Consider the following 26,748-nt stretch of genomic DNA (forward strand, 5'->3'; position numbering starts at 1 on the left):
TCCGGTGTCCAAAGGCCCGGCGGTCGACAAATTCATCTAAAGATGCAAACACGCGATGCAAACACACACGTGAAGAGGGGCAGTGCATGCCAAAGACGGACTTTGATCTCGCGCCCGGGCAACAGTTCAGCAGTGGCCCAAGAAGGATACACAGGATAGAATGTCTGGTCCCCGCCACTCAGCCCACCTCAGATCACTCCGCTCCTCAATTCTCCTGCCAACGAGAGCGAAGTTCTCGCAACTACGCGCGACGCTGACTGCTTCCAGCTTTCATGCCCTTGGCGCCCACCAGGACTTCGGGCACATTCGCCACCCGAAAAAAGGAACTTAATCGAGACCTCAAACGCCGCCGAGCCTCATGATCTTTCCGCAGAACGGATGCATGCAAGGGCCATTCTGAAGGTTCAAACAGGAACTCAAAGCGCCGGTTCCACTTCCTGCGAGCATCAGCTAGACGCCCGTACCGTTACGTGCCCCTCCACCTCTTCGTGTCCCGCGACGCAGCGCCCGGCTCAAATGCTTAGCACCTGTAAATAGACTCGTTCAGAAGTACTTCACTGGCTGTCCGTTTGCAAGTTGAGTTCGCTCTTTAGGTCGCGATTCGTGACAAGTATTGCTATGTCATTCAGGCGCCACCATCTTGACCGAGAGCCGGGCTCCAATCCCACGATTCATGACCGTCCAGGCAGAGGTCGCCACGTCTCTGAAATGTTAAGACGAGGGCAAGGTGGAGTACGAAAAAGAGGGTAGATCTTTTCAGACTCAACACCCAGGCCAAATCTACAGCCGCTGCGATGATTAGGATGCCACCCATGGCCATTTTGAAACTCGTAGGCCAACAGGCGCGGGCCAGGACCACCATTTTAACCACAAACAGCACGAATCGGAAGAATGGTGACGTAGGCTCAGCTAATGAGCGTGTAAGCTCCTCGTATCTCATCCTGATCTCCCCCAAAAAAGTCGTGGGCGGAGGCATAAGTAGAGGAGTGGTGATAGCTTCTTGATCGCGTGCTGGACTGGAGTGTCTGTGTCGAGGTGACTGGGGACGATGATGGCTGTCCTGGCTGTGTGATGGTGACATCGTAGGTGCGCGATGTCTTGTTTGCGGTGGATTCGAGAGTTTCTGTAGGCTCTGGTGAAGTGTATTCTGGGGGATATCTTCCTGCCGCGTGTCTTCAAGGTCGTCTTGCGATGACGACTGGACAGTGGCACGCTTTCTCGGATCTAAGAGGTGTTAGCCAAGCGCGGAGGCACAGCGGTGGGCCTGAACCAACCTGGCACAGGAGTGCTCGGTGGCATTGGCGAATCCAAATTCTGGATTCGCCGCCCCGGAACATTGATCGAAGCGCCGGCCCCTCTCAACATGCTCTCCAGAATCGTGACGTTCTTCAGCGCGTTTAGGACCTCGTTGGCGCTGGGGCGGTCATTCGGGTTGAGCGCGAGCAACTGCTTGAGAAGCGTGTAGAGCTTGCTAGGCAGCTCCGGCCTCTCTCTTCGTTCGTCCTCGAAACCTTTCCAGTCGGTGATCTCGGCTCGCAACATATCGACATCTTCTAGCTCCTCATGGATTGTGTTGGCTGCTTGGTATGGCAGTCGTCCAAAGCACATGAAGTACAGGATCATTCCCAAAGAGAAGATGTCTGACTTCGTGGTGAAGTTCCCGTACCTACCTGTCCCGTCCTTTTTCAACACCTCAGGTGCGCAATAGGAGATGGTGCCAGTCGACCCCGTCGACTTACGAACAACATTTTCTGGCTGCACCTCACCAAAGTCGCTGATCAGACATGTGATCCTCCCTCGCTCGTCATGCAGTAGGCAGTTGCTGGGCTTAAGGTCACGATGGATGAAACTGGCGGCGTGCAGGTACGCAAGACCGGCAGTGATGTCTCTGAAGAACGAGTAGATTTCTTCAGGCAGGAGTTGGGAGCGTGCGGCCCACAAGTCCGTCGGCCTATCTGTATGACCCTTGGATCGACGTCGCATCTGAGCCTTGAGCTGTTCCTTGGTTGTCTCCTCCGGGAACTTGCCAACGACCTTATGAAGCAAGTCACCTCCGTTACAGTACTGCTGAAGAATGAAGGCGCATGCGACGCTGGGTCCGAACCGGTTCAGTTTGACGTCTTCCAGCCAGACGTGTCGGTACGAAACCAGATTTGGATGCGACAGCTTGGCAAGGAGCTCAACCTCGATGAGGACCTTCTCAAGCCAGCCATGGTCATCACCAACAGGTACACGCTTGCATGCGAAGTACCCCAATTGGCAGCCATCGATCTCATGCCTCACAAGCAGCACCACACCTTTCCCGCCCCTGCCGAGTTCTCTTTCCTCGACAAAGAACGATTTGAAGTAATTGGGCTGGAAAGCCTCCTTCTTGATGCGACTCCCTTCTTGCGGGACGGGAGCGCTCGACACAAACTCGGCATCTTGAGCATATTCCGGGAGGCTCCGGTCGGCGTCATCAAAGGAGTGCACCAGCCTACGTATAGGACTCGACGGGGGTTGCTCGGGCTGAAATAGGTCGTGGCGGTCTCGGAGCATGCGAAAGTAGTCTGGGCTGACATACGAGTCGCTGTCGGATGAGGCGTCGTAGCCTCGATCGGGAGAGGACGATCGCAACGGGTGATGGCATGTCGGGCACTCTACCAGGGCGCGGTCGAGCTCAAGGCGGCGCGAGGAGGGGTCGCGAACGACGACGGCATTGTGGTGGCGCCTGCGAGGGCTTTCGTTAGCAAGTTCTAGGACACAAGCTTCTAATGGAGCTAGAGACGGAAGTAACGGGGGCTAGAGCGACGGGTAGAACAACGGTAGTTGACGTACAAGACGATCTCGCGACCGCGAGACTGATAGGGAACAATTGACATGGCCAGCTTGCCAGGCTAGAGGTCGTCAGGATGCAGAGACGAGTCCAGCATGGTAGTCTGTGATGGAAATCATGAACGGATGGGTCTCTGGGTTAGATAACCACGGGCGGTAGGGGTGCAAGGCCTTTGAGGTTGCCCTGTCTTTGTTGTTATTGTTGTGATGATGACCGTTTAATGGAGTTGTCTTGGAGTCGCACGGCTGGCTGCAGCTTACAGTCGCATCCAGCTGCCTATAGGTATGTTGGACAGGGATCCCGAGTCTTGAGGTGAAGCTGAACTCGGCAGGTGGGGTGGGCTGATGGGCCGCATACAGGGGGGGCTGGGAGGGGGGAGGTGCTCTTCCGCCCTACCCACAACATCAACCATCACTTCTTCAAGCTCTATTTCTGTAGATACCTATACCTAGATATCCAGCTCCCACAGCAGAGAAGACCTCGTCAAAACACAGGCAATAGACCTCCATATACACAGTATGCAGGAAATTGATCAAGGAAACGTCACAGGACGTACATAACAAGCACAACATGGCGTTGAATAGCCATGTTTACTCACCCCAAAGACGCTGGATTTGTAAGACGACGTGCTTATATCACGGCCCGGCTTCCCTACATTAGACTGGTGCCTTCACCACGAAGGATCACCTGCTTTTCCCGATCTGAGTAACAACAACCGAGGGCGTTATTGACGGGCCCTGCCCGTCAGATGACGAGAAAACCGACCCGCAAATATTGTTGACCTTCTCCTGCACCCAGTGGCCAGCAGGATGCCAGCCCTCACTCGCACAAGATTAGCCTGTGATCGCTGCCACTCTCAGAAGCTGAGATGTCCAAAGCAGCCAGGGAATGCACTTTGTACCCGATGTGCGAAGGCTGGTACACAATGCATCTACAGTCCGCCAGGCACCATCTCCACGTGCAGCAATGTCAACACAGCCATTACGGCGGATTTTATGACATTGGACGAGAGCCTGCAGGATAACGACTTCCTGAACTGGACCACTCCTGGTGGAATTGACTTCAACACGCTGCTCCCACAATCGTCCAGCGGGCTCCAAGGCGTGCAGGAGGAGGATTCGTCAAACGGCGGCAGCACGACTTCGGCCTTGTCCAGCTCAACCTCCGATGACGAGACCACCGATCCGGTATGTCTCTGCACCAGCAAACTGACAGAGCTGCTCCACGACTTGGGAAGGCTATGGGCAAAATTACCCATGAAGACAACACTGCACCTGCCGCAAAGTGGCTCACATGAAGCACATGTCAAGAACCTGACAGACAAGATTGCCTCGAAGGCAGTGCTGGAGAAGCTCTTCGCTCTGGCTCAGCGACTCATCGATCTGTACACTGATGCCACCAGTCTCGCCATGCCTCCGGACACAGCGCCGCCTCCAGCCTGCGACATCCCAGTCTGCACGCACGCGCTCGAGTTGCCTCCAGCACTTGAGAAGATTGAACAGCATGTATCGGGTCGGCATCTGGCACTCAAGACCGACCTTGCACTAGCCAACGTGCTCGTGTCGTGCCACATCCGCTTACTGGACATCCTCGACTGCTTCTTCCTGCTCGTTACCGCTTGCTTGCGCGTGACGGTGGCCAGCCCCGAACGGCGCGAGCCGGAATTCGACGGTCCGGACATGCGCGTGGGCTCTTTCGTGCCGCCAAAGACAGCGGCTGTGTCAATGCAGATTGCCTTGTTGAAGCATTTGATGGTGGGACTGTCGGAGAAGCTGACTTCGTTCGGTGTGGCCGTGTCATCTCGTGCGGCGGGCACTGATGACGGCGATCTGGAGGTACAGGTCGTTACAGCGCAGCATCAACTGCTTACGAAGAGGCATGCTTCATCCATAGCGCACGTTGACATCATTGAAGACTTCATGATGCGGTTCGACATCAAGAAATTGTGACCTGGTGCTACCTGGAAATAATGTCGTACTATTCTAGTGCCGTCACAACCCGGGAGGTCAGGATGCACGGAACACGTATACGCAGTCTACACTGGCGCTATCAGGGAATATCAACTTCAAATGGCTGTACGTGTCATCGCGATGGCAAAGGGTCGTCATCGTCCAGGCACTTGCGTGCTTAGGACTGTGCATCTGAGGAACACACTTGGCCACCGAGGCATGCTAGAGGCAGGTTTCAGTGGGTTTGACCGGGCTGGGCAGCTCTTATTGCCACGTCAGAGCTGTGCCTTGAATCTGGAGGGCTTCCCGAGGTCCAAGGTCACCGCGTACGTTGGAAAGTAAATATACGATGGGCCGCTCCAAGAACCCTCCAGTCTAGTCGGGCGGGCGGACATGGCAGGCATATCACCTAGAGCCGTGCTCGCCGATGCGACGTAATGGCGCACCATAGCCTGGGTTTCAAACAAACAAGCGAGTTGGGAATTTCATGGGATTTCGTCTTTCCTGTCTTAGACATTATGAGCCTATGCGTCTTGCGACTCTATAGCAGCCGCCTGAGGCTTGGGGCGGAACGCCTCTAAACTTGGATGATGACCCAAAACCACTTCAAGCAGAGTTAGCCTTGTCTCCGGCACTCACAGAACTGGCCTACTCTTCGTGTAGGGAGTCACTTACGTCTGTCATACAGGAAGTATGATGTGACAAGCAAGATGGGAAGCGCTATCATAGTCGACACCCACTTCCGTGCAGCTCGCTTGTACTCCGGGCTGGAGGGATCGATCTTCCGTTTCGGTTCGGTCGAGGGCTCTGCGGGTTTTGGTACATGGGCAGCATAGGGCAAGGGTGCCGACGTAGGACTGCCCTTGTCCGCTGGCGTCGGGACACTGTTTGCTGTTTTTGGGGCCGCTGGCGAACTCGGCGTATTCGCAGGACTCGTGGAACTAGCAGTCGGCCTAGGCGTGGACGTCGGCGTGGGCGTGTGCGCAGATGACGCAAGTCCCGGGGCTTTGGCTGCTGAAGATGCGACAGTGACTTTTGGTGTTCGCGATGTTGTCGTCGCTGCGCTGGGCTTCGGCGCTGTGGCTTTCTTTGCGGGTGCCGCGCCCTTGGTCTCCTGCTCAGTAGCCCCTGTACTGGCAGACTTGGATGCCCGGGTCTTTGCGGTCGGTTTGACAGCCTTGGCCGCTTTTGCTACTGGCACGTCTTTCTCTGAAGAACTGGTAGCAGCAGTCTTTGTAGACGCCTTTCTTGGCTTTGCAGCAGTAGAACTTGTCGCTTTCGGTTTCTTCTCTACTATTTCCTTGACTGCCTCTTTCGTCGCCTTCACTTGCTCTTTGGTTGCCTGGGCCTTCTTTGGCCGTGTTGTAGAGACCTGCCGTACATTCTGGTACAAGGTGTTCGCATTCCTGAGGGGCGCAACACCGGTCAACCATCCACTACCACACCTGGACAGAAGCTGCGTGCTCGGTCCGAGTCTGAGCATCTTGTCCATGTTGTATGCAGAGTCCTAGTCAAGACGGAACAAATCGTCGGGGTGTGCGATGCATGCGCTGGCAAATCTCGAGGTCGAAAGGGCTTCGATCGGAGGTTTCGCCGAGAATTGGTCGACCAAGAGATGCCGGAATTTGGTGGGCTTCGAAGACGGCCGCTTAGGAGGGGAGGGAGAGGAGGCTCAGGACGACATTGTTGAGTGCATGGAAAACAACTATGAGAACGCGAATCCCTGTACAGGATCGCGGCCTTGGGGAGGGGCAGCTAGCAGCGAATTGGCTCGCTGTTGTTAAACATGCGCTCGCTGCTGGATAGAGCGAACGCATCTGACGCGACGCGACCCTGGGAAGATTGACGTTCATGCGATTGCGCTTAGGTAAGCCTAGGTACGGGGGTACAACACCAGCAAGGTTCTTGCGCATGCAGCTCGATGCTCTGCAACATCATCTCTAGAGATCCGAGAGATGATCACAGAGATATGATGTTGAAGAGCACCTCATCACTCTTGATTGCCAAAATTGACAAATTTAGACAGTTGTGTTCATTCATGATCATTGCAAGGCAAAGCTTCTGCATAATATTCTACATGAATCGTATAGCCGAGCTGTGGACCTCAAATCTGGGCATGCCCTTCACAACCTCTCCGCTTGAAACGCCTTCGAGCCACCTTGTTTAGCGTCACGAATCTATCCACGCTTGATCCAGTGTCTGGCAGCACGACTGCATGCCGCTGCTCGCCATTCATATCTACCTCACGCAGCACATACATGGCCACCGAGTTACGTTGTCCCTTTCCCGGAAATGGGCAATTGAAGCACACCTATGAACTTTGCTCGGGGTCCTTGACCTCGACGACCAGTTTCCCTGGGTTTCGGAGTAGGGTCAGTATGTCTTCCCTGCAAAATTGGGAACCGAAGACGGAGATAGTCTCACCTGTGTTGATGCCTTTGAACATGTCGGCGAGGGCTTGGTCTGCCTTCTGAAGTCCGCCTTTGACTACGGTATTCTTGGACTTGATCTGCCCTTGCGAAACCCACACAGCCATCTGTTTCATTGCTTCAGGGAAGTCTGCCGCGAAGTCGAGCACAATGAAGCCCTCCATTCTATTTGATCATCAGCTGCTATCGGCCACGTTCACGCGGAGGGCACACTTACCGCAGTCGCATCGACGACATCCGCCCGAGGTTCTGTGGTCTGGGTCAGCCGTGCAAATTGCCAATTTTCGCTTTAAGTTGGTTGTCACCTTCATGAGATCTCCAGAAGACTTATCACCGTTGTACTCGCCGATACCTAAAATCTCATTTCAGCAAGCTTGCCCGAAGCATTTCAGGGGCATCTTTTGCTTACTTCCACACTTCACAATCCGACCGCGAAGCTTGGCCTGGCCCAGAGCCAGATCAAGGATCTCGCCTCCGACTGCCCCTTCGTCAGTAAAATCTTCACTAACGGTCTAGCTAGTCACTTACCATTATCCCAGTATACGTCAATTTTGTCCTGCATAATAGTCAGCATAATTGGCCAAAGACACTTGGCATCTCCGGCGCTTACCTTTGTTGCCTCGAGGAATTGTTCTCGGAACTCTGGGGCCTTGTAGTTCAAGGCCACATCAAACCCAAGCTCTTTCAACCAGGCGCACTTGTCGTCCGTTCCCGCAATTCCAACGACACGGCAGCCCTTCAGCTTGCAAATCTGCCCCACAATAGACCCTGTTGCTCCCGCGGCTCCCGACACAACGACGAGCTCTCCTTCTTTCGGCAGTCCAATCTTGTTCAGCCCCAATAAGGCAGTGAGTCCAGTCATGCCTAGAGCTCCGAGCAGGTCCGGCTTCTCTATGCCTGGCAGCAATGGCGCAGGGAAGACAGTTTGAGGACCGAGTACAGCGACTTCCCTCCATCCAGAAAATCCCGTTGCCCAGTCACCGGCCTTGAAAGCTGGGTTCTTGGATGCCAATATGCGACCGGCGCTGATACCTCTCATGACCTCACCAATCTGCACTGGGGGCAGGTATGAAGCGGTTTCTGCTGCCCAGTCAGCAAGGTTTTCTTTTCTACATAGTTGAGTACTGACCTCTCAACCAAACACGCATTGAAGGGTCTAGCGATATATAATACGTCTCGAAGAGTACCTCGCCATCTTTGAGATCTGCCTCCGTTGGCGCCGGACCGGATTCGACGCGAAAAGTCTCTCCGGGCACGATATCTCCCGTCGGTCGCTTCGCAAAGACGACAGAGACGCTTTCTCTTGCCATTTTTGTTTGATATACTAGTGTTTTGAAACTGACGAAGGAGGCTGGTTTGTTGGTTCACTGGTTGGTCACAACGATGTCATCTGAGACTTGGCGGATCACGGCTGGGCTAATTTATGACGGGACCAACTCAATAGTTATCTGTTTCTCTCAGCGCAACCACAATCTGACTCAAAAGGCCGCAGTGGCACCACACAGTAGTGCCCGCCACACAGCGCTACTGTTTGTAATGCAAACTCTTCCCGCAGCATTCTTTTAGTTGAGAGCCGAGGCTTGGAGAGGTTGATAGCACGCCTCGTCAGACCGAAAGGGCAAGTCGGCCGGGACTGGTTCGGTGATGTTCGCTCTGCGGGCCCATTGTTCACGGTCCCCACCACGAGCCTTCAGGCCGGCCGCCATGCTGAAAAGGGAATCCCATCCCGTGGCCCCGGCTGGACGGCTGGACGGCCGGGCTCTTGGGCCTCTTGATTAGCTCCAGCGAATCCACGGGTACGTTTCGACCTGCGTCGAATTGAGTGTGCTAGACGGTTCGATCGTTGAGGTGCATGAAAACGCCTAGTGATGAGTGCAACGGTGATATTGCGGGCGACGTCTCGGAGAATAAAAGCGTCACATCCGCATGTCATGATAGCGGCCTGGCGGGTTCCATTCGGAGTGGCGGCGGGGCTTGGCGATCTGGCAGCTCCTCCGCCCGCCTGCACCGCCCTCCACTCGCCGAGGCGTTGAGCGATACCGAGGCATCTTTCTAGACGTGTTCATCTATTTATGGGGCGTTCGGATGGGCGGTCTGGCGCTGTCACCCCGTCTGATCTACACGCTTGACTGCTGCTCAGAAAAAAAAGATCAGGGACCGGTCGGCGCTCTCGGCAGCCTGCCTCGATTGAGCAGTTCTACCGCGGAACAGCCTCAGCTACGAGTGCAGCGACTGCAGTAGTACCATACCGGGAAGCCGGTCGGTGAGCTTTGGGATAGGCCCGGTTTCATTTTTAGCGTGATATCAACCGCAGTGATTTGAATTATGCAGGTGGGCAATCCATCGTGCAGAAGCGTCGGAGGCAGGCTCCGGAGCGGGCCCGTGCTTGCAGCATGCCATACCATTCCTCGGATTACACGATTCGCAATCTTCATGTCAGGATGCTCAACCAACATGCATAGTTCTGATGGATTCTTCAAACACGTCGCGTGGCGCTCTGTGATTGAGCATTCTTGTCATTCGGGTCCTAAATCTGCGCATCAGTGTGGCCCTGGATAACAAGGTCTCAAATGTGTTTTCCACATTCTTCACAAGGCTCTCGTATATTGAAGTGGCTTTTTTTCCCCGTCCCTTTTTCCTTTTTCAATTTTTTTCCTTTTTCATATTAATCTAAACTACTTCGATTATTTCAATTGTTGGCTCGATTTCATCGCTCGTCCAAGGTTCCTGAATTCACTTTCATGCCATGTATATGCTGTGCCCACTAGTCTTTATATGTCTGCCATCATCCCCGAATGCCAGTGCGAGCAGCTGAACTGCGGCTATCATATAGATAAGTATGATACAAAAAGGGAGAGCCAACAGCAGTAGCATATTCGAAGCCGACAGGATGCTCTTGGGCGTAAATGAAAAGGGAAGGCAGGTGATGCCAATCAAAAGCAGGATTGCCGTCACTCTTAACAGCTCTGGAGCTTTGGGTCGATAAGTCTCAGCGTCTCGCGAATACCGAGTCTCGCTGCGAAATGTTGAACGTCTTCGTGAAAGTCTGTTTCTCGCGCCCATTGTAACTTCGTTCATGAGAATATCTTTGATCGATGCTCAGGACTGGAATGGATCTGGTCTCAGATGATGTTGAGATCGAATTGATAGATGGATTCAACACTGCTCGAAGTTCATGTTCTGTTGTTAATATGGGCCAACACAAATGTTTCTCTAAACGTTTGCTAATGCCCAACGTCAAAGGAATACATTTTTTTCTTATGGCAGCAGCAAAGTCTTTCACTGGTTTCCATGCCTTGTTCCACGCGAACAATGCAAGGGACAGACAAAGCATGACGATTTTCCCGGAGCCCATCAATACCGTCTTTATGCAGCGATTCATTGGAGACCCTTTTCCTTTTTGAAGATCATGAAGAGTGAGTAGGTCAAACATAGTTGGGGATGACACTTATGGACTTGTATATGTGTCTCTCGGATTGTAACCGCGGCCCAGATCCAAGCACTGCCAGAAATCATCACTGCCTTTGAGTGGCAACGTGAAAATAGAGGTTTCGAAACCGATATGTTTGAATTTACACGGCACCAAGTCCAAGAGATGTACTGGACTTGCCTAGATCTTGCGGCCAAGAGGCTACCATCAAGCACCGCTCTTCTCAAGTGCTTATGAGGCAGCAATAGTCATGAGGGACGAGATACTCATTATGTCCGGAAGTTTGCAGCAACTCATGACATCAAGCAGAAAATTGAAGGAGTATTGCGATCGCCGAAACTACCACCGCCAGGGTCATCGGCCCAAACAACGAGAATATCCATCATATGAGTGATATAGGGCAATCTTCCACTATTGAACCCACGGATGCTGCTTCAATTCAGACTCTTTCGCGCTCTTCAACGGCACGACTTCACCGTCAAGCTGTCGATATACATCTGCTACTGCCGTATATGACATTTTGTATGACTCCTGAACCTGCCTATGACGTTGTCTTCCCGGGCTGGGCCTTTTTTCACTGGCTCTCTGGGATGTGAGACCAATGTTGTTTCTTATTTCACGCATAGCTGGGCTCTCTGTCAGTACATTTGGCAAGTTGGAACGTACGCTACAAAGAACCTACGAGTCATCACGCCAGTGGCGCACAGAATGATAGGAACAATGTTGTACGTCTTGTCTTCCGATCTCCCGGGCTCAATGGATGTGGTCAACCGTAAAATAGAGCATAACACAATTTTAGGTTCCAAGAAAACCAGTCCCTCGATCACTGTATACATGCAAGTCGGCCATCTGATCTTACAAAGGGCCCAAACCAAAGATATTTGCAACACTAACGAGATTTTGTGCATGAAAATTCTGGTGGTAGGTTCAGTGATCAAGTTTTGTGACGAAGGGAATCATCCCAGAGGGAGGTAATCCCACAGTCCGCAAATTTTCCTGCCTCTTCCGCTCGATACTGTACTGTGCCAGCAGGTACAGCAATGATTGCTCGCCCTGGAATTCAACCAGAGTTGAGAAGTTTATAATACATGTCGAAATCTGCCAGACTTCCGGATAGGCCTCACTGTTTCCCATAATGCCTTTCCAGTAATTGTTTAGTGAGAAGGACTTAAAGAATGAGCTGGCCAGTCAGATGCGTACGAGCGCGGGACAGTTGCGACAACCCATTCTGTGAGTGTCTACAGTATGCGATTTAGTGGCAAAAGAGGGCCCTTTGCCACCTCAGAAGAGAGCCACTGGCAACGAAGTCGGAGAGTACCCCTTGTCTCGACCTACCACAGTACAGAACGCATCGAGTGGGCTTCTGTCTCACATCAAGGGGGCTGTGAGTGGACACCGCCTTGATTTCCCCGCTCGCAGCCAGGGTAGCGGGGTAACTCTGAAGCTGGTTTGCACCAATGGCAATGAGCGGATAAAGTAAAATATGACCTATAATATGCATTCTATTACTTCTATAACTTTTAGAACATTCTACTTGATTATATAATACGATTGTCTTTTCTATTTAAATCTTGATTTCCCATCAAATTTAAACCCCATTTTAGTCACCTTTCACACCCTTTATCATATTTTTTTAGCAACTTTCTCACTTTTCAATACTTACTCATCAGGCTTACAGGACAATCATAACAATGTGTGTCACTTACAACAACTAAACAAACATATAGGCCTACCCTAGCTCTAGCAACTCGGCCATCTCTTTGTTGTGTGGATGGGCACCAAGTTCGTGATCATATCACACATGAGCCATTGCAGATGCTCACATACCACACCTGTGGAGTTGCTGAGGCTTGATAAGATACCCAAATGCATACATACATACAAATAAAAGATCAAGACTAGGCATCACCTAGTATATAATAAGACGTTCTGTCTATACATTTCGGGACGTGAAGCTTCTGACTCGGAGATCGTTACTCGAGCCCCGACAAGAAAGGAGCCACATCTCTGTGCATATTTCCCACCAAGGCTTTGGGCGTAACGAAGTTATGGCCAGAAACTCTGCTGTCGCGTCCTCACGTCTCAGACACCCAGATGACACAAGAATGCCCGAGGATGTTCTGGTGCCTCCCTCTGACCCGCGCCGACTCGTGCGCTGGGTGAAGACTCAAAATTGGGTAGTTAGAAGGTTGATCGAAGAATATCGCACTTCACGCGGCAACTCAATTAGCAGCAGAGGCCGGCAGGATTTGGCCTTCGCGAGGAAGCAATTCTTCCCCTACCTCAGATTTGATATACGCATGACGCCAGAAATTAAAAGGTACTCGAAGCTTGATGAATCGCTGCGAAATATTGCCCGGGAAGACTATGGATTCCCAAGAGACTTGGTAGCTTCTGCAGAGCTACTCTGCCAAAAGTTCGAGTCTGAGCGCTGGGGAGCAGGCACTGCAACAGCCCCAAGAGCTAGCCTCACCGGCCGTGAACCACCGGTGGACCATCCGATCTGGGGTTTGGACGGAATCATGCATGGGGCCGTGATGTTTAACACGGGCAAGAAAGTCGAATACGGGTTCGACAATCGCTACATCCACGAGAAGCGAGACGCCAAAGTGCACGGCCATAATGGCCTCTCCCCCGGGGACTGGTTCCCCTTGAACATCATTGCCCGCTTTCAGGGAGCACACGCAGGGATGCAAGCTGGAATCTCAGGGGATCGCGACGGAGGCGCGTATTCCATTGTCGTCTCTGGACAATATGAAGAAGACAAGGATGAAGGCGAAGTTTTGTATTACAGCGGCGAGTCTGCGGAAAAGAACGAGAATCCTCATGAGATCATTCGCAGGGCGGCCAATGATTCAATGCTGGAGTCTTTGAGGAATGGACGACCAGTACGTGTACTGAGGAGTGCCACGAAGGGCGAACGCCAGCGGCATTATGCACCAAGCTGTGGTATAAGATACGATGGGCTTTACAATGTTGTAGGGGTCGAGATTCGCCGCAACGCCAAGGGTGGCCTGTTCCAGCGCTTCAGGCTCCATCGGTGTGAAGGTCAGGAAAGTCTGACTGACATCGTAGCGAGGAGCCCCCGCGCGGATCAGGTAGAGGACTACAGAAGATTGAGAGATGGGTATTAGCGGAACTGGACTTGTGCAGTTTGCTATGGGGGTGACGTCCTTCGCGCTTGCATGTGGTGCTGCAGCGTGTTTGTCTTGGGAGAAAAAGAATAAAAGAAGAAGACAGCCCGAAAGAGAAAAAGTAACAGGCTTGATTTATTGAAGGCTGTGATAATGACAAAGATTACCTGGGACCGGAGCAGATTATTCCTTTTTCTTGGCCACGGGGTAATTTGGTCTGAGTATTCCTTCTCCATTTCTCTCTCTACTCCCTTCTCATGATAATTTCATACTTGGAATAAATCACGACATTGGTTCTTAGGCTTCGGGGAATTAAGCTCAAAGTAAAAACGGAACGTGGAAATGATAACATCAATATTTACTCTACATACATGGATAGGAAAATGTCAAAGCTCTTGACAATGTTATTCAGATATTGACATATATGCAACAATAACGTCGATCGCTCGTGAAAAGGCACAATAAAAGGTCTTCTTAATGCGTGCAGGTCTCCGAGAAAGCGACATGTCTTCACGACATTCATGACCTCAAAGCCGAACGTATTCTCTCCACATATGATGATCAGACACAATATTGTTTGCCTTCCTCCTAGACACATCATGCCTTCATTGAGAATTCATTTTACAGGCTTCTTCATTGATTCATAGTGATGACAAGAAATAATGGATACTCGTCCACTATTTCGGCAATGAATTGTATAGGTCACGCAAGACTGTCTTGTCATCCTCTAGGTATCTACATTGAAGGGTAGCAGAGCGGTGTATGGAGATCAAAACCTCTTTGTTGGTGTCTGATGGAGGCAGCGAAAAGGAATAAGAAATTAAAATGTCAAATAGTAGAAACACGACATTGACGAAGACCACGTTGATGAAGCCAGCAGTATTTCCCATTGATATCCGCGCCCCCGAATCTGGAGGGGGATACATTCCGCACGAATCATGCCCACCTGCTCTCACTGGGAAGCTTGGGGGAGGGCAGCAAGGGTTCGGGCTGTACCCCCTTGTCCACCCCAATGGCCTAGCTGATGCCTTAGAGCAGCTACAGTGCACCTCCGACGTCATGTGCCGCTATGATGGTGCTGATGCACGACATAGCCTAGCAGTTGACCTCAACGGTCACTTGACCCTTCGGAAAACACCATCAGCGAGTCAACATTTGCCTCAGATTATTGTGCCGAATATTTCAAACTCAACACACGGCATCAATGCTGGCTGAATCTCCATTGCCCTGCGCAAACCAACTGTATCGGCACCTTCCAAGGTTCTCGTCGACAAACCTCTGCGCCGATCGATAGCTTCTGGAACCCTCCGCTTATCTCAAACGTCAATGAAGGCGTGACCGCGGTAGCTCCACTTGCGCGATAAGGGCGGGTGAGGGGCGGCTTGCAAAGGAAATTCCAGACCTTTTCGGGTCTATGCAGTCTTTTGGTCCTTCTGAGAGTTTCTAGTTGCCTTGCCTGACACTTCCAGCTCATAGTTCCTCGGCGTCTTTCCAACGTAGCTGAGATATGACAGACCAGACACTTTCAGCCCGTCAGCCCCTGCTCGCGCCAGCGAGTCAAGCTCAAGACTATGGCGCTCGTGCGAATAGACTCCAAGATCAAGGCCAAGGACACGAGACGACTGTCGTGCATTTCTCTCATGGAGACCCAGAAGACCCAAGGAACTGGCCACAGTGGAAGAAATGGCTCATGATCGGACCCATCTTGCTCATCGACTTGTCCGTCAGCTGGGGTGCATCGGGCTTCTCACCTGCGAGCAAGAAGTTTGCCGAAGATTTCGGACTGCCTTCGGGCCTGGGTACTCTGGGGCTGTCTGCCTACGTGCTGGGACTGGCGTTTGGCCCTATGACATTGGCTCCTCTTTCTGAGGTGCGTATCAGCCTCGAGCAACGCCTTCCCTGTGTTTTCAAGTGTGGCACTGATATGTGAATTATGATAGTACTATGGAAGACGCCCGGTCTACATCTACTCTTACTTCGTCTACTTGTGCCTTCTTGCTGTATCGGCAGTATCCCCAAATCTTGCAGTCTTCTTGCCGGTGAGGCTGCTCTCGGGCTACTTCGCTTCCGTAACCATCGGTGAGGGTTCAAACCTGTGCAGAATCATGAACCGTTCAGCTTTGCTGATATATAGAAAGCAAACTTTGGTGGAACCATCGCAGATCTCTACCACCCACACGACACGGGCCCGGCCATGTCTCTTTATCTCTGGGCAGCCACATGTGGCTCCCCGTCTGGCTTCTTCATGATGTCGTTTGTGGCTCAACACAGAGGCTGGCGGGATGTATTCTGGGCCCTGCTTGCCATTTGTGGGAGCCTTTGGGCCATCATGACCGCATCACTGATATACTGTGGAGAGACCCGCCACAGCATCCTCCTTGCCAAACGGGTAGAGCATGAACGCAAACAGAACAGTGGCGAAGGCAACATTGACCTTCCTGAAAACATGAAGCAGAGGAGCGCCAAAGATCTCTTTGCCGTCACACTTTCCAGACCGTTCAGATTTCTTGGCACCGAGCTCATCATTGTGTGCGCTGCTGTGTATAACGGGTACCTCTACGGTTTGAGCTTTCTTTTCAATACTGCATTCGCCCTTGTCTTTGGGCAGGGCCATGGATTCGACACAATGGGTGTGGGTGTGTGCTTCCTTGGACTAGTCGTAGGTATTAGCCTTGGTCCTATTGTGAATATCTGGCAGGAGAAATACTACCAGAAAAGTGTTGAAGAGTCTGGTGGTAAGAACATACCAGAAGCGCGCGTTGGCATATTGCCCAAGATTGCTGCTATCTGTGAGTCTCGATTTTCCATAAGTGGTACACTATGTGTAGGTCTCCCTGCTAACTCTAATACAACAGTATTCCCGATATCTTTACTTCTTTTTGCGCTGACAACCGACCCTGCCATACATCCGATCTTTCCTATTCTAGCATCAGCCCTGTGGGGGTTCAGCTTCTACACTCTGATTCTCATGTATGAGTTCCTCATTACATCAATCTGCTTCTTGCGTTTCGCATAAAAACATTCGACTTGTTGCCTATGGCAGTCACTGATATAGAGCAGGACGTTCACATACACCGAAGACTCGTACAAGGTCTACTCGGCTTCAGCGCTAGCAGGCATTGGTCTCATCCGCAACCTTTTCGGCGCCGGCTTTCCTCTTTTCGCGCATGGACTTTTCACCAAATTGGGCTACCAGTGGGCGGGTACACTGCTCGCTGGTCTCGCAGTCATACTGGTGCCGATTCCTTTCGTGTGGAGTCGTCACGGGCGACTACTACGGGAGAGAAGCCCTTGGGCGCGGGAACATATGGATGACCTAGACGGCGACGAAGAAGACGAGCAAGCCGCACCTTGAGGATTTCTAACGGAATTAAATTTGTGCTACATGGTTGTTATGTGCATGTCGCCGTACACAAAGTGCTGTTTGCGAGGGAACCAAAACAGCGACGAGCGTGCTACGCGGGATCGGACAATGGCACATGGCTCTGTATAGGATTTTGAGTACTTCAAGGCGTAACAATGAGCCCATCCGACTCTGGCGGCCCCTTATAGACTGTGAAAGGCGTCAGCGAGAACGGGGAAGATTGAGAGACGTTAGATGGCTGGGTGTTATTCTCACCTTTGCGGGCGTGGATCGCATACCATATGGCACTAATGGCCATAAAACCAAAGAAAACCACAATCGCGTAGTTCATTGAGACCTCTGTCACTGGCAGTACCGTTGGCATTGAGAACAATACCATCTCGAAAATGATCCACAGAAGGGCGATGATGTTGACGACCCAGCCCACACTGTTCCCCATGGTCCATCGTGCGCCGTTGACGTCTCTCCGGCGATGGAACAGTGAGATGGCAATAGGTATTCCGTACGAAACAGCCAATGAGATCACGCCGACCGAGACGAAAGCCAGGAAAGCTGAAGATGAGCCGAGGTTGATCAGGCCGAGGAGCATCTGTACAACTGTAGTCTGCGGGTGGTTGGCAGAGTTAGCATATTCTGTATGGACAAAGGAATGGAAGTTTATTGTGTAAGACATTGCGGATAGATATCCTGCTCGACTGTCCTTGATTGTGGTCCAGCTTACCAGTGTCAGAGCCAAGATGGGCGTTCCGTGCCGAGCATCAACTTTGGACCACAGTCGAGACAAGGGCAGAGCTTTGTCACGCGCAAACGCCCAAGTACACCGCGAAGCAGCCACCGTGATGGAGATAGAACAGAACAGTGTAATAACCAGGACGAGGAACGTCAGGCCGAGGCCGCCGCCGGGTGAGTCCATGACTACTCCAAAGATGTACGGGAGGGCTTGTCCCACCGGCGCGGCTAAGATGTCTTCCAAAGGTGGCAAAGTCGCGCAAATAGGAATGATGAAGAAGAGACCAGCTATTCCCCCAACGGGAACGCACAGAGAGATGGCCTTGGGCAGCTTAGTCGTAGGATCTCCACATTCCTCAGCCATGGATGTGATCATGCCGAGAGCCGAGAAGCTGCAAATATGTAAGGACGCTTTCCAAGGTGAAGTGTTTGCAGTAGAATATACTCACGTGTATGCTGCAGGGAGCATGCCTATAAAGAAGGAAAACCCGCCCCAGCCAGACAGAGAAGTATCGTAATACCCCTGTCGGAAGGTGTCAGCTTTATCCAGCACGTAAAGTAGGCGTCCAGAGATTAATCTCACCAATGTATCCCTTGCTGAATGTCTTCCCACGGAAGCTTTTGCTGACAGGCAGATCAGAGTGATCAGAATACTGATTGCGGTGAATGCGGCGCAGATGGTATCAACCATTGGAAGTAGCTTGTTCCCGTAAGCTACGATGACGAAGGTAAGCAAACATATGGCGTAGAATATCAGCAGTAGCTGCCACGATTCTGGTGTCCAGTCCGGGTGATACAGTGCCACAGTTGCGGCGATCAAGGAGGCGAACCCAAAGTTGACACTCAGCGTGATTGTCCAGTTCCCGATCAGCCAAGTCCAACCTAGCCGGTCATTTGTTAGCACAGGAAATAGTGCGGTGTATTGGGAACGGGAACACATTTGAGTAGTCTTTGTGGTGCGGCGCCAAGGATGGACGGAAAAGTCAGTATTCCGAAGACATACCGGTAATGAACGACAGCACTGTTCGAACACTGGGGCTCGCAAGCTGGAAAGACCAGTAATAAGGCCCGGCAGAGGTTGGATATTTGGACGCGAACTCGCCGAGGGACAGTGCCACACACTCATCGACAATCAGGACGACTACCCAACCCAGAAACATTGGAAGCTGACCTATGGAATAATTAGCATGGACTTAGCATGCTGTCGAAGACGGTACCCACCTCCGCCATAAATTGCAGAAATGAGGGGCCCGCCAAAGCCATACGGTATCTGTCGTTTTCATTAGCGGCATTTCTTGACCGGACAGGGCATTGATGTCTGGAACTGACTGCTGCGATTGCCAGTGACTGGAAGAGCAAGGTGAACATGGACCGATTGCGGCGTAGTTCAGGTTTGTAGCCCAAAACCGTGAGGTCGTGAAGCTCCGTGACTGTACCGAGTGTCGCCGTGGGTTGCGTCTCCTCGTCGCCACTGGATGGCGGAAAGACCGCCGGCTTCTTCTCCTCCGCACTATGATTCTCGAAAGAATGCATCTTCTGATTTCTTCTCCCAACACAAAGCAAACACCACAGATCGTCGAGACGCTGCTTCAAGGCTCTGTTGTCTCCGATGAGAATGGTAACGAACTTGCCGGGAACAACGGGAAGGCCCGGTCACGATACATAAATGCCATAAGCACCAGGTTAAGTTTCTTATTTGAAGAATGGAGAGGTATATGGGGAAGATAAGCCTTATCTTGGCCTATCAAGCTGTGGGCTAGGGGTCTGTCTCGCATCAAGCCTCAGAGGTGTTGACCTTGTTCTATCTCCCCCACATGCCGCTTGTTGTGCTGAAGGAGCTCCCCATGCATGAAAGCATAGTGGCATCCCTTCTCTATTTTGACTGGAAATACCGGTACGCCTACGCAATAAGGTGGTAAGTTCCGGAGGTCACCCAGCATTTAATTGGCAAGTCAAGTGACACACGGCGGCGCCAATTACAAGACAGAACTCCGATGGCGCCCAACTTTGCGACATTGGAGAAGCCATACCACAACGAACGCTGTTCTAGTCTGCCTGGGGAGCAAAGACGGCGAGATGCGGAGGCGATCAGCGATGTTCCCGCTTCACTATCATTACGTCGCATGCACTTACTCGAAGTAGCATTATCCTTGGCACGCCGGCTTGATACGATGCCAGGAGGAGATAAGGATGCACCTATCTGACGCTGAGGTTCCGATAACACAGCTTTGGAGTTATAAGAGTGTGAAGTTCCTTCGCGTAGATAAGAACTCGTTTAATTGGATATGTTAATACAGAGGGACAGTGTTTACGCTCATGGGTCAACAACAAAGAAGGCTTTAACACAATATGTTTATTGGCTGTGGACACACTACTTGAGAGTCTGTATAGCCTCTCAGAGGATAGACAGCCTCCTATACTTCACTATGTTGATTTTATATAGAGGGATGACCACTTTGCCGTGAAGACCAATCACCTGCTCAGCCAGACCCTGCTCGTCCTTAACCCAGTGAGTTGATGCGATTCTTCGACCCAGCTACGCAAGCTATGTCTCTCAAACCATTACCAAGTCACCATTGCTATTGCCGATCTTTTCGTCCAAGACGATTCTATCCCATACCCAACCGCCTCGGCAGTTCCTGAGCTCACCTTCCAGAGTCCGCCCTCCATCAATGAGGCGCACGTTCCTGGCCGAAGCACCGAAGTTGCCGCCCTTGGCCCAGCGGAAATGACCGTCATCATTCGTCAAGCAGTTATTCAGGCTGATGGACGTCAACCTCTGGCTGCCGTCCATCCGCCTGCACGAGGCAATGAGATCGTAATCCCCATCAAGGTTCATCTGACTAGACGAGGCGGAAAAGTTTCCCGCGTAGTGTTGCTTTGGAGGAGGAGGCGGCGGGGGTTGTTGTGCGTACTGTGGTGGCTGAGGCGAATGAGATTGTTTGTACTCGTCCTTCTTGTGCTTGTTATGGTCGGAGATAGCATCTTGTAGTTTGTGCCCGGCAAAAGCACCACCTAATGCGCCGAGAAACCCGTGGTTCATCTTGTGGCCCGCCCATGCACCGGCAGCGCCACCAGCCAGAGCCCCCATTACTCCGCGATCTTCTCCGTCTGGACGATTACCTGGATGATCAGGATTCATGTAGTCTGCGGCGGCACCATAACCACCCTGAGATGGTCGTCCTGGGGGTTGGTAGGGTGACTCTTGTTGGTATGGGGAGTGACCTGCAGGCGAAGGTGCGTACTGTTGCTGACCGGGTGCATTGTATCCATAGCCTTGAGACCCCTGATTGGAGTTGTACGAGTGCGTGTTGTCGTGTCCACCATAGCTCGGCTGCGATGGGGCAGAATATGGTGCGTAACTTGGCTGCCCATATTGTTGTCCGTATGATGGTGGAGGGCCGCTCGGAGATCCATAAGACGGCTGAGGTGGGGCACCGTAGGGAGCGTGTTGGGGTTGATATGGAGAGGACGGAGCGTACGGCGAAGGACTGCGGTGGTCATTTGGCTGACCGTATGGCCGTTGATCGTCTTGGCTGTATGGGATTTGCATCTCGTTTGCAATAGATGTTGAAAGCTTGATCTCTGGTTTCGTGGAGACGAGGATGGAGGTGACTGAGGAAATCAGCACGGGTGGAAGGTTAGTTGCTCAATGGCAGGATTTAATAGAGCATGCAAGATGTTAACTCTCAGACACTTTCCAGGTGCCTTGTAGGCTGCCTTAGCTGAAGCTAACGCAGAGGCCTCCTCAAAGTAGCGCGCAGACCTGTACACAGAGCTGCGCCACTTTCGTTTGTGGGATGCTGACTTGCATCCCTCGAGACAATTGACTTATCTAAGGAATGTCAGACACTTGCTGACATCCAATTGCCTGATGCCGTTACTGCTGACGAGCATAGTTTGGAAAGCTTGTACTAGCGAAAATCAGACACTGATGAGCCCGTTTTGTCCAGATTGATTTATGTCAAACCTGAGCTTTCTTGTCAACCTGGCTCAACGATTCGACTTATCCTTGCTACAGGGCATATCATGAACTTGAAAATCATGTAAGTGAGTAGTCAATTCGTTCCTTCGGGCGTATTTGGAAAAGTCACGTTTATGAACCCATGGCGTTGACAGTCACGACACCACTGATGCTCTGCAAAACTACCTGAAAGCCAACGAATAGCGCATTTCTTCGACGCTCGGTACTGTCTTCCCATCATTTCATTAATCATTAAGGGGTTTGAGGATGAAAGGCATGGTCTTCGAAAAAGATACAGAAGCTGTACCAGCCAATACTAGGACACTTTCATTATGTACATCTATCCCACCATGCACATACCCGCCGTCTCCGGAACCTTCTGACACACTCAAGCACCAATTGTAGCCCTCAGGTCAATGACACTGATACTGACCTGGTTGGTACTGCTAGGTGGCAGCCATCCTCCTCCAATGATCGCAAGCTTGCTGGGATCATCTTGGAAGACTGCAAGCGAGCGAGAGTACGCATTCGGCTGCGGCGTATTGTACTGGACCCACGCGTTTGAAGCTCCCAAAGCACGATTTGTAAAGATTTGAGACTGGCTGCCTCCACTGAGAATGATGGTCCCATTTACACCACCAACGCTAGACCAAGCTAGGAACGGAGAGCTCACGGGTAATGTTCCGGCCGTGGACCTGAGTTGGACATCGGCCGCTGTGGCGACGTTGAGTGGGTTGCTTGTGATTCGATAATGGACCCGACAGCCATCCGTACCACATAGCTCGTAAGCAAAGATGTAGTCATTGTTTGGAAGCTTCACAATTGCGGGCATCCCTGGCCGGGCGGCGTAATTGCTTGCATCCCGGACATCGTCTACCGGTGAACTCCAAGAGACCAGGTCGGTGGTTGTTTGATGCGACAGCTTTTGTCCATTTCTCGAATCGCGCTGATCAGCGTAGTAGCAGATCAACTGATTGTTGTAAACGCTGGCAGAAGAATGAGTATTTACTTGACTTAAGAACAAAAATTGTAGATATTTTCAAAATGAGGATGCTACAAGACTCACAATAGCAATGGCTCCCAGACAGGCGTCAACCCATTGTTAGGACGCGCCTCCCCTCCACTTGCCACACTGCTGACAAAAGACCAGTTCACACCACCATCGGTGCTCGCATAAACATCAATTTTGGTCTTGCTAAGGTCGGTCGGAATGCTGTTCCCAGCAAGGAGGATTGTGCCGGCAGGGAAGCGCCCGATGGCGCTGGGCAATTCGTACAAGTAAGGCTGGTAGCGCAAGCCCCATCCATTGACGGTGTCATGGACCTGACCGATCTCTGTCCAGGAAGAACCACCGTCTGTCGACCTGTAGATGGGGAAATAGACGGCTGGAGGCTCAGGAGAATAGTTCTCCCACGTTGCGATCAGAGCGCCGGATTTCAAATGAACTGCGCGGGCATATAAGACACGGGGATCAACCCATCCAGCATTGGTCGGGGGCGAGAAGATGACTTGATTGGAGATGGTCGGTGTCTGACGTTCCTCGAGCGAGGGAGTAGGTATTGCTGTAGCTTTCAGCGACAGCGCGCCAACAAGTCCTAGGAAAGCGGTCTGAAGAAAATGCATATTGAGTCTCTCTAAAGTCCACAGGATTCCTCAGGAGGCTGACACAGCGCTATATCCCACAATTTTGACATGCTGCTTTATCGTATCCTTCCCACGTATTTATACATCCGGAGGACCTCCATAAGTCTGGAGTAGTATTTAGACGAGGCAAAACAGGTTCTCGTGATCATGTGTCATTTAAATCTTCCGTCAGACCCACATACAGCACGGGCAGCCAAGACGTTATGCATAGGCGCACCAATTCGAGTGCTTGTGTGATAGGCAAGTTACTAAATGATCTTGGCAATACCGTGGGCTCCTAATAAATTGAGCCCCGAAGCGGGCCGGTTTGGGTGTTCAGCACGTACCTGAATCTTCCCCCGCATCCAGGCACCACGAATACCTTCTGTACGTTAGGTGCCGCCAGGCTGTACTGCTACGCTGAAAGGGCGCACACGTTAAGAGTGTATACCAGACTTCATTTGACAATCCTCTAGGCCTGTTCTCCATGCACACTTTACGTGTTCAGAGAAGATGGACACAATTCATATCAAATCATGATATTTAGAAAATCATTTCTACGAGGGATGGAATCAGTCAGTCCTACTGCGATTGAAAGGTCCGCCCAAGTAATCTTTCAGCTGGTTAGAACAGATTTTGTGCCTCCAGTGATACATTGCATTGATGCACTCATTGTCCTCAAAGTTACGTCAATCTACAGATGAACTTTTTGTCCCGTCTCCATAAGGATCGACCTTAGTGCCCTTAAACTTGCGAGCTGACACACGCTGCTCGAAGAGCAAGTCGAGCTCTCCATAGGTCCTGCCTCGAGGTTCAGGAAGGCGGTAGTAGACCCACACAAGAACGCAACCGCAGGTACCTGCCCAGAAAAACGCTGTCCGAGCACCCCAGTTCCACGCAGTCGTGCTTAGTTGGTAGTTCGTCAACACGTTGACGACTATGTTGCTGATGTTGTAGAGTGAACGGGCCAAAACGATTGTCTTGGCTTTCAGGCGAGTAGAAGAGAGCTCAGAAATGAGCGAGTATGTGATGGGGCCGACAGTGAAGTCGTAGAAGAAGGTGAATGTGATTAGCATTGCACCGGTAGCCCAAAGTGACGCGTTTGTCTGCGCGAAAGAAACGCACCCAATGATGAGTAGTATAGAGAAAAGTGTGCAGACGCCGCAAAGATGGATAGTCCTTCGACCGACTTTAGACATGAGAAACCACGATCCCACGGTCCCGATCAAGCCGAGTGCCATTTGAGCAAGACTCAGATCGAAGGAATGCACTGTGTCCATTCCGGCTTGTGTCATGAAGTATGAGAAATAGCCCCTACAGCAGCATCAGTCATACCACGGTAAAGGAATACGGTGCTCGTGTCCGGAACTCACATCAAATTTTGACCGGTCAGCGTCTGTCCTAGCCAAAGAACACAGACGATTTCGGTTCTTCGAAGGTCGACCCCTTTGAAACAATCCCAATATGTAGTTCCAGCCTTGAGAGACTTTTCAAGCTCATTTGTATGCTCGATCATGGCAATGGTCTCGTCCGGATCAAATGACGGGTCATTCTTCGAAGTAATCCGCAGCAAGGCCCGCCTCGCTGCTTGATTATCACCTTGACGAACATGCCACCAGGGACTTTGGTGCGTTAGACAGAATTTGTTGTGTTAGACTATGGACGTACCTTTCCGGCGCAAAGATGACTCCAGCAAGAATCAACGGCGGCCAAACCCACTGTATCGCAAATGGGATTTTGTAAGCCCACTGATCGCCTCGAGTCACGGAAGCGCGGTTGACTCCTGCGGCAATAAATTGGCCCATCACCCAGCACATGTTGACGAATGTAGTTAGATACGGTCGCAGGATGACCGGGCTGACTTCGGAAGCGTATGCTGTACTGAGGGTCTGAAATACGCCCCAAGGTATACCGCAGAGCACCTCTCCGAGAACGAGCACCTGGATATTCGGTGCAAAGAAGAGCACGAAGATGAACGCGATCATAGCGCACAAGGAGGCGATCATTGTCTTGCGATAGCCAAATCGATCAGAAGCGATGCCATTGATGAGCAGCCCAATAACTTCGCCAGCCCGGGCGCCATTGGATAGTGCGGACTGCCACGATGCAGGCACGGCATACTTTTTGGCAGAATCGTTCCAAACTCCAAATTTCTTGTTGAATTGCGGAGACGCATAGAGCGAGCCGAGAAGAGCCAAGTCGTAACCTTCCATGATGAGGGTTGAGGAGAGGAGAACAGACCATCCGATAGCCTTTGGGTACAGCTTGAGAGCCTGACGGAGAGACATAGTCTTCTCTTCAGACGCAGCATTCTGAGCCCTTGTATTAGGCTTGATGATGTTTTCCGCTCCCATCACGGAATATTTGTCCGTGACAGGCTTGGCGATGCTGTCAAGTGCATGATCAATGGAGTCGTGATTATTGTTCGACATGATAGATGCTACGCTGAGGCGTGATGAGTGAAAATGTTGAAGAGCTGACAGGAGATTTGCCGTCTTGATCTCTGGCTGTCCAACTAATACTGGCAGCTCATATATGCCCAAAACTGCAATGCACGAGACAAAGCACTCTACACCACCCTGGGTCCCGAAATGCGGTACAACGTGACAGTAAGCGAATCCAAGACAGCGGTTCGGTGAATTGACCGGCGACCGTCGTCAGGTATGCAGTCCTAAAGGGGAAGTTTCCCACGGCGATGACCAGAAGACGACTTTCCTCCGCTGCTTGGCAAACCACCACCGCATGAAATATCAGCGCTAAGATAGAGGCACTGGTCACCGCGACTGCTTGCATACGACTACTTGCATCTGTGTGAGCAAATCCCAAGAATGCAAGGCTCTCCTCGACGGCCAGGATTGTTGTGGTCTATCGCTTTCTCATCGGTCCGACGAGATTATGCTTGTCAATTCTGAAGATTCCCCATGACTTCCTGGGCCGGTTGCACATTAGTCTAGTGTGCAGCCCGCCAAAGGATACTTGTGTAAGAACAAGTACAGTGCCAAGTACAGAATGCTCCGCCAGCACTGGGAGCCAGAATGCCGAGCTCAGCTCAACGCCTGCAGCCAAAGAGGGGGTTTGTTCACTCACTAGACTAATTCCCCACCTAGTGGCCCGCATGTCAACGGCCCGTGGTCGGCCATCCAAAGATTGTTTGTTTGCGTCAAGTCTAGGAACACACTTGGGCACGGGGCACTGTAAAAAACCTGTCACAGAACCCGTGTGCTGGAACACTGCTTCTTTCATTGTCTAGCATTGACTTCTACAAGCGTTGGCTGACAATCAGTTTGCGAAACGTACCGGGTACATTTGCC

General features: G+C 51.6%; 9 protein-coding genes across 9 annotated transcripts; 3 read left to right on the plus strand and 6 right to left on the minus strand.

Annotated features, from left to right (window-relative positions):
• Window positions 1-905: 905 nt before the first annotated feature.
• J7T55_002857 (calcium-dependent protein kinase) lies at window positions 906-2,861 on the minus strand (the record flags this gene model as incomplete). Its single annotated transcript, XM_053137973.1, has 3 exons — window positions 906-1,123; window positions 1,275-2,710; window positions 2,818-2,861. 3 exons carry the CDS (start codon window positions 2,859-2,861, stop codon window positions 906-908), a joined length of 1,698 nt encoding a protein of 565 aa, XP_052998725.1.
• Window positions 2,862-3,624: 763 nt separating this feature from the next.
• On the plus strand, window positions 3,625-4,764 carry J7T55_002858 (uncharacterized protein; the record flags this gene model as incomplete). The annotated part of the gene is made up of 1 exon (XM_053137974.1): window positions 3,625-4,764. One exon carries the CDS (start codon window positions 3,625-3,627, stop codon window positions 4,762-4,764), a length of 1,140 nt encoding a protein of 379 aa, XP_052998726.1.
• A 524-nt stretch (window positions 4,765-5,288) lies between these two features.
• J7T55_002859 (uncharacterized protein) lies at window positions 5,289-6,256 on the minus strand (the record flags this gene model as incomplete). The annotated part of the gene is made up of 2 exons (XM_053137975.1): window positions 5,289-5,368; window positions 5,440-6,256. The coding sequence occupies 2 exons, from the start codon at window positions 6,254-6,256 to the stop codon at window positions 5,289-5,291; spliced, it is 897 nt and encodes a 298-aa protein (XP_052998727.1).
• An 819-nt stretch (window positions 6,257-7,075) lies between these two features.
• Window positions 7,076-8,503, minus strand: J7T55_002860 (nadp-dependent leukotriene b4 12-hydroxydehydrogenase; the record flags this gene model as incomplete). The annotated part of the gene is made up of 8 exons (XM_053137976.1): window positions 7,076-7,119; window positions 7,189-7,358; window positions 7,411-7,442; window positions 7,499-7,545; window positions 7,603-7,671; window positions 7,722-7,749; window positions 7,804-8,273; window positions 8,323-8,503. The coding sequence occupies 8 exons, from the start codon at window positions 8,501-8,503 to the stop codon at window positions 7,076-7,078; spliced, it is 1,041 nt and encodes a 346-aa protein (XP_052998728.1).
• Window positions 8,504-12,728: 4,225 nt separating this feature from the next.
• On the plus strand, window positions 12,729-13,757 carry J7T55_002861 (ydg sra domain-containing protein; the record flags this gene model as incomplete). The annotated part of the gene is made up of 1 exon (XM_053137977.1): window positions 12,729-13,757. The coding sequence occupies one exon, from the start codon at window positions 12,729-12,731 to the stop codon at window positions 13,755-13,757; it is 1,029 nt and encodes a 342-aa protein (XP_052998729.1).
• An 867-nt stretch (window positions 13,758-14,624) lies between these two features.
• On the plus strand, window positions 14,625-17,112 carry J7T55_002862 (major facilitator superfamily transporter; the record flags this gene model as incomplete). The annotated part of the gene is made up of 6 exons (XM_053137978.1): window positions 14,625-14,927; window positions 15,277-15,627; window positions 15,698-15,836; window positions 15,896-16,546; window positions 16,613-16,727; window positions 16,818-17,112. 6 exons carry the CDS (start codon window positions 14,625-14,627, stop codon window positions 17,110-17,112), a joined length of 1,854 nt encoding a protein of 617 aa, XP_052998730.1.
• A 151-nt stretch (window positions 17,113-17,263) lies between these two features.
• Window positions 17,264-19,383, minus strand: J7T55_002863 (uncharacterized protein; the record flags this gene model as incomplete). Its single annotated transcript, XM_053137982.1, has 8 exons — window positions 17,264-17,310; window positions 17,377-17,725; window positions 17,843-18,242; window positions 18,300-18,373; window positions 18,434-18,732; window positions 18,854-19,021; window positions 19,072-19,120; window positions 19,180-19,383. The coding sequence occupies 8 exons, from the start codon at window positions 19,381-19,383 to the stop codon at window positions 17,264-17,266; spliced, it is 1,590 nt and encodes a 529-aa protein (XP_052998731.1).
• Window positions 19,384-20,404: 1,021 nt separating this feature from the next.
• Window positions 20,405-23,437, minus strand: J7T55_002864 (glycoside hydrolase family 93; the record flags this gene model as incomplete). Its single annotated transcript, XM_053137983.1, has 4 exons — window positions 20,405-21,465; window positions 22,175-22,193; window positions 22,248-22,800; window positions 22,881-23,437. The coding sequence occupies 4 exons, from the start codon at window positions 23,435-23,437 to the stop codon at window positions 20,405-20,407; spliced, it is 2,190 nt and encodes a 729-aa protein (XP_052998732.1).
• Window positions 23,438-24,126: 689 nt separating this feature from the next.
• Window positions 24,127-25,869, minus strand: J7T55_002865 (MFS transporter; the record flags this gene model as incomplete). The annotated part of the gene is made up of 4 exons (XM_053137984.1): window positions 24,127-24,543; window positions 24,628-24,751; window positions 24,811-25,059; window positions 25,106-25,869. 4 exons carry the CDS (start codon window positions 25,867-25,869, stop codon window positions 24,127-24,129), a joined length of 1,554 nt encoding a protein of 517 aa, XP_052998733.1.
• Between the last annotated feature and the right edge of the window lie 879 nt (window positions 25,870-26,748).

The sequence above is a fragment of the Diaporthe amygdali genome (assembly GCF_026229845.1).
Source record: "Diaporthe amygdali strain CAA958 chromosome Unknown NODE_3_length_2959817_cov_65_330692, whole genome shotgun sequence".
NCBI classification, from domain to species: domain Eukaryota; kingdom Fungi; phylum Ascomycota; class Sordariomycetes; order Diaporthales; family Diaporthaceae; genus Diaporthe; species Diaporthe amygdali.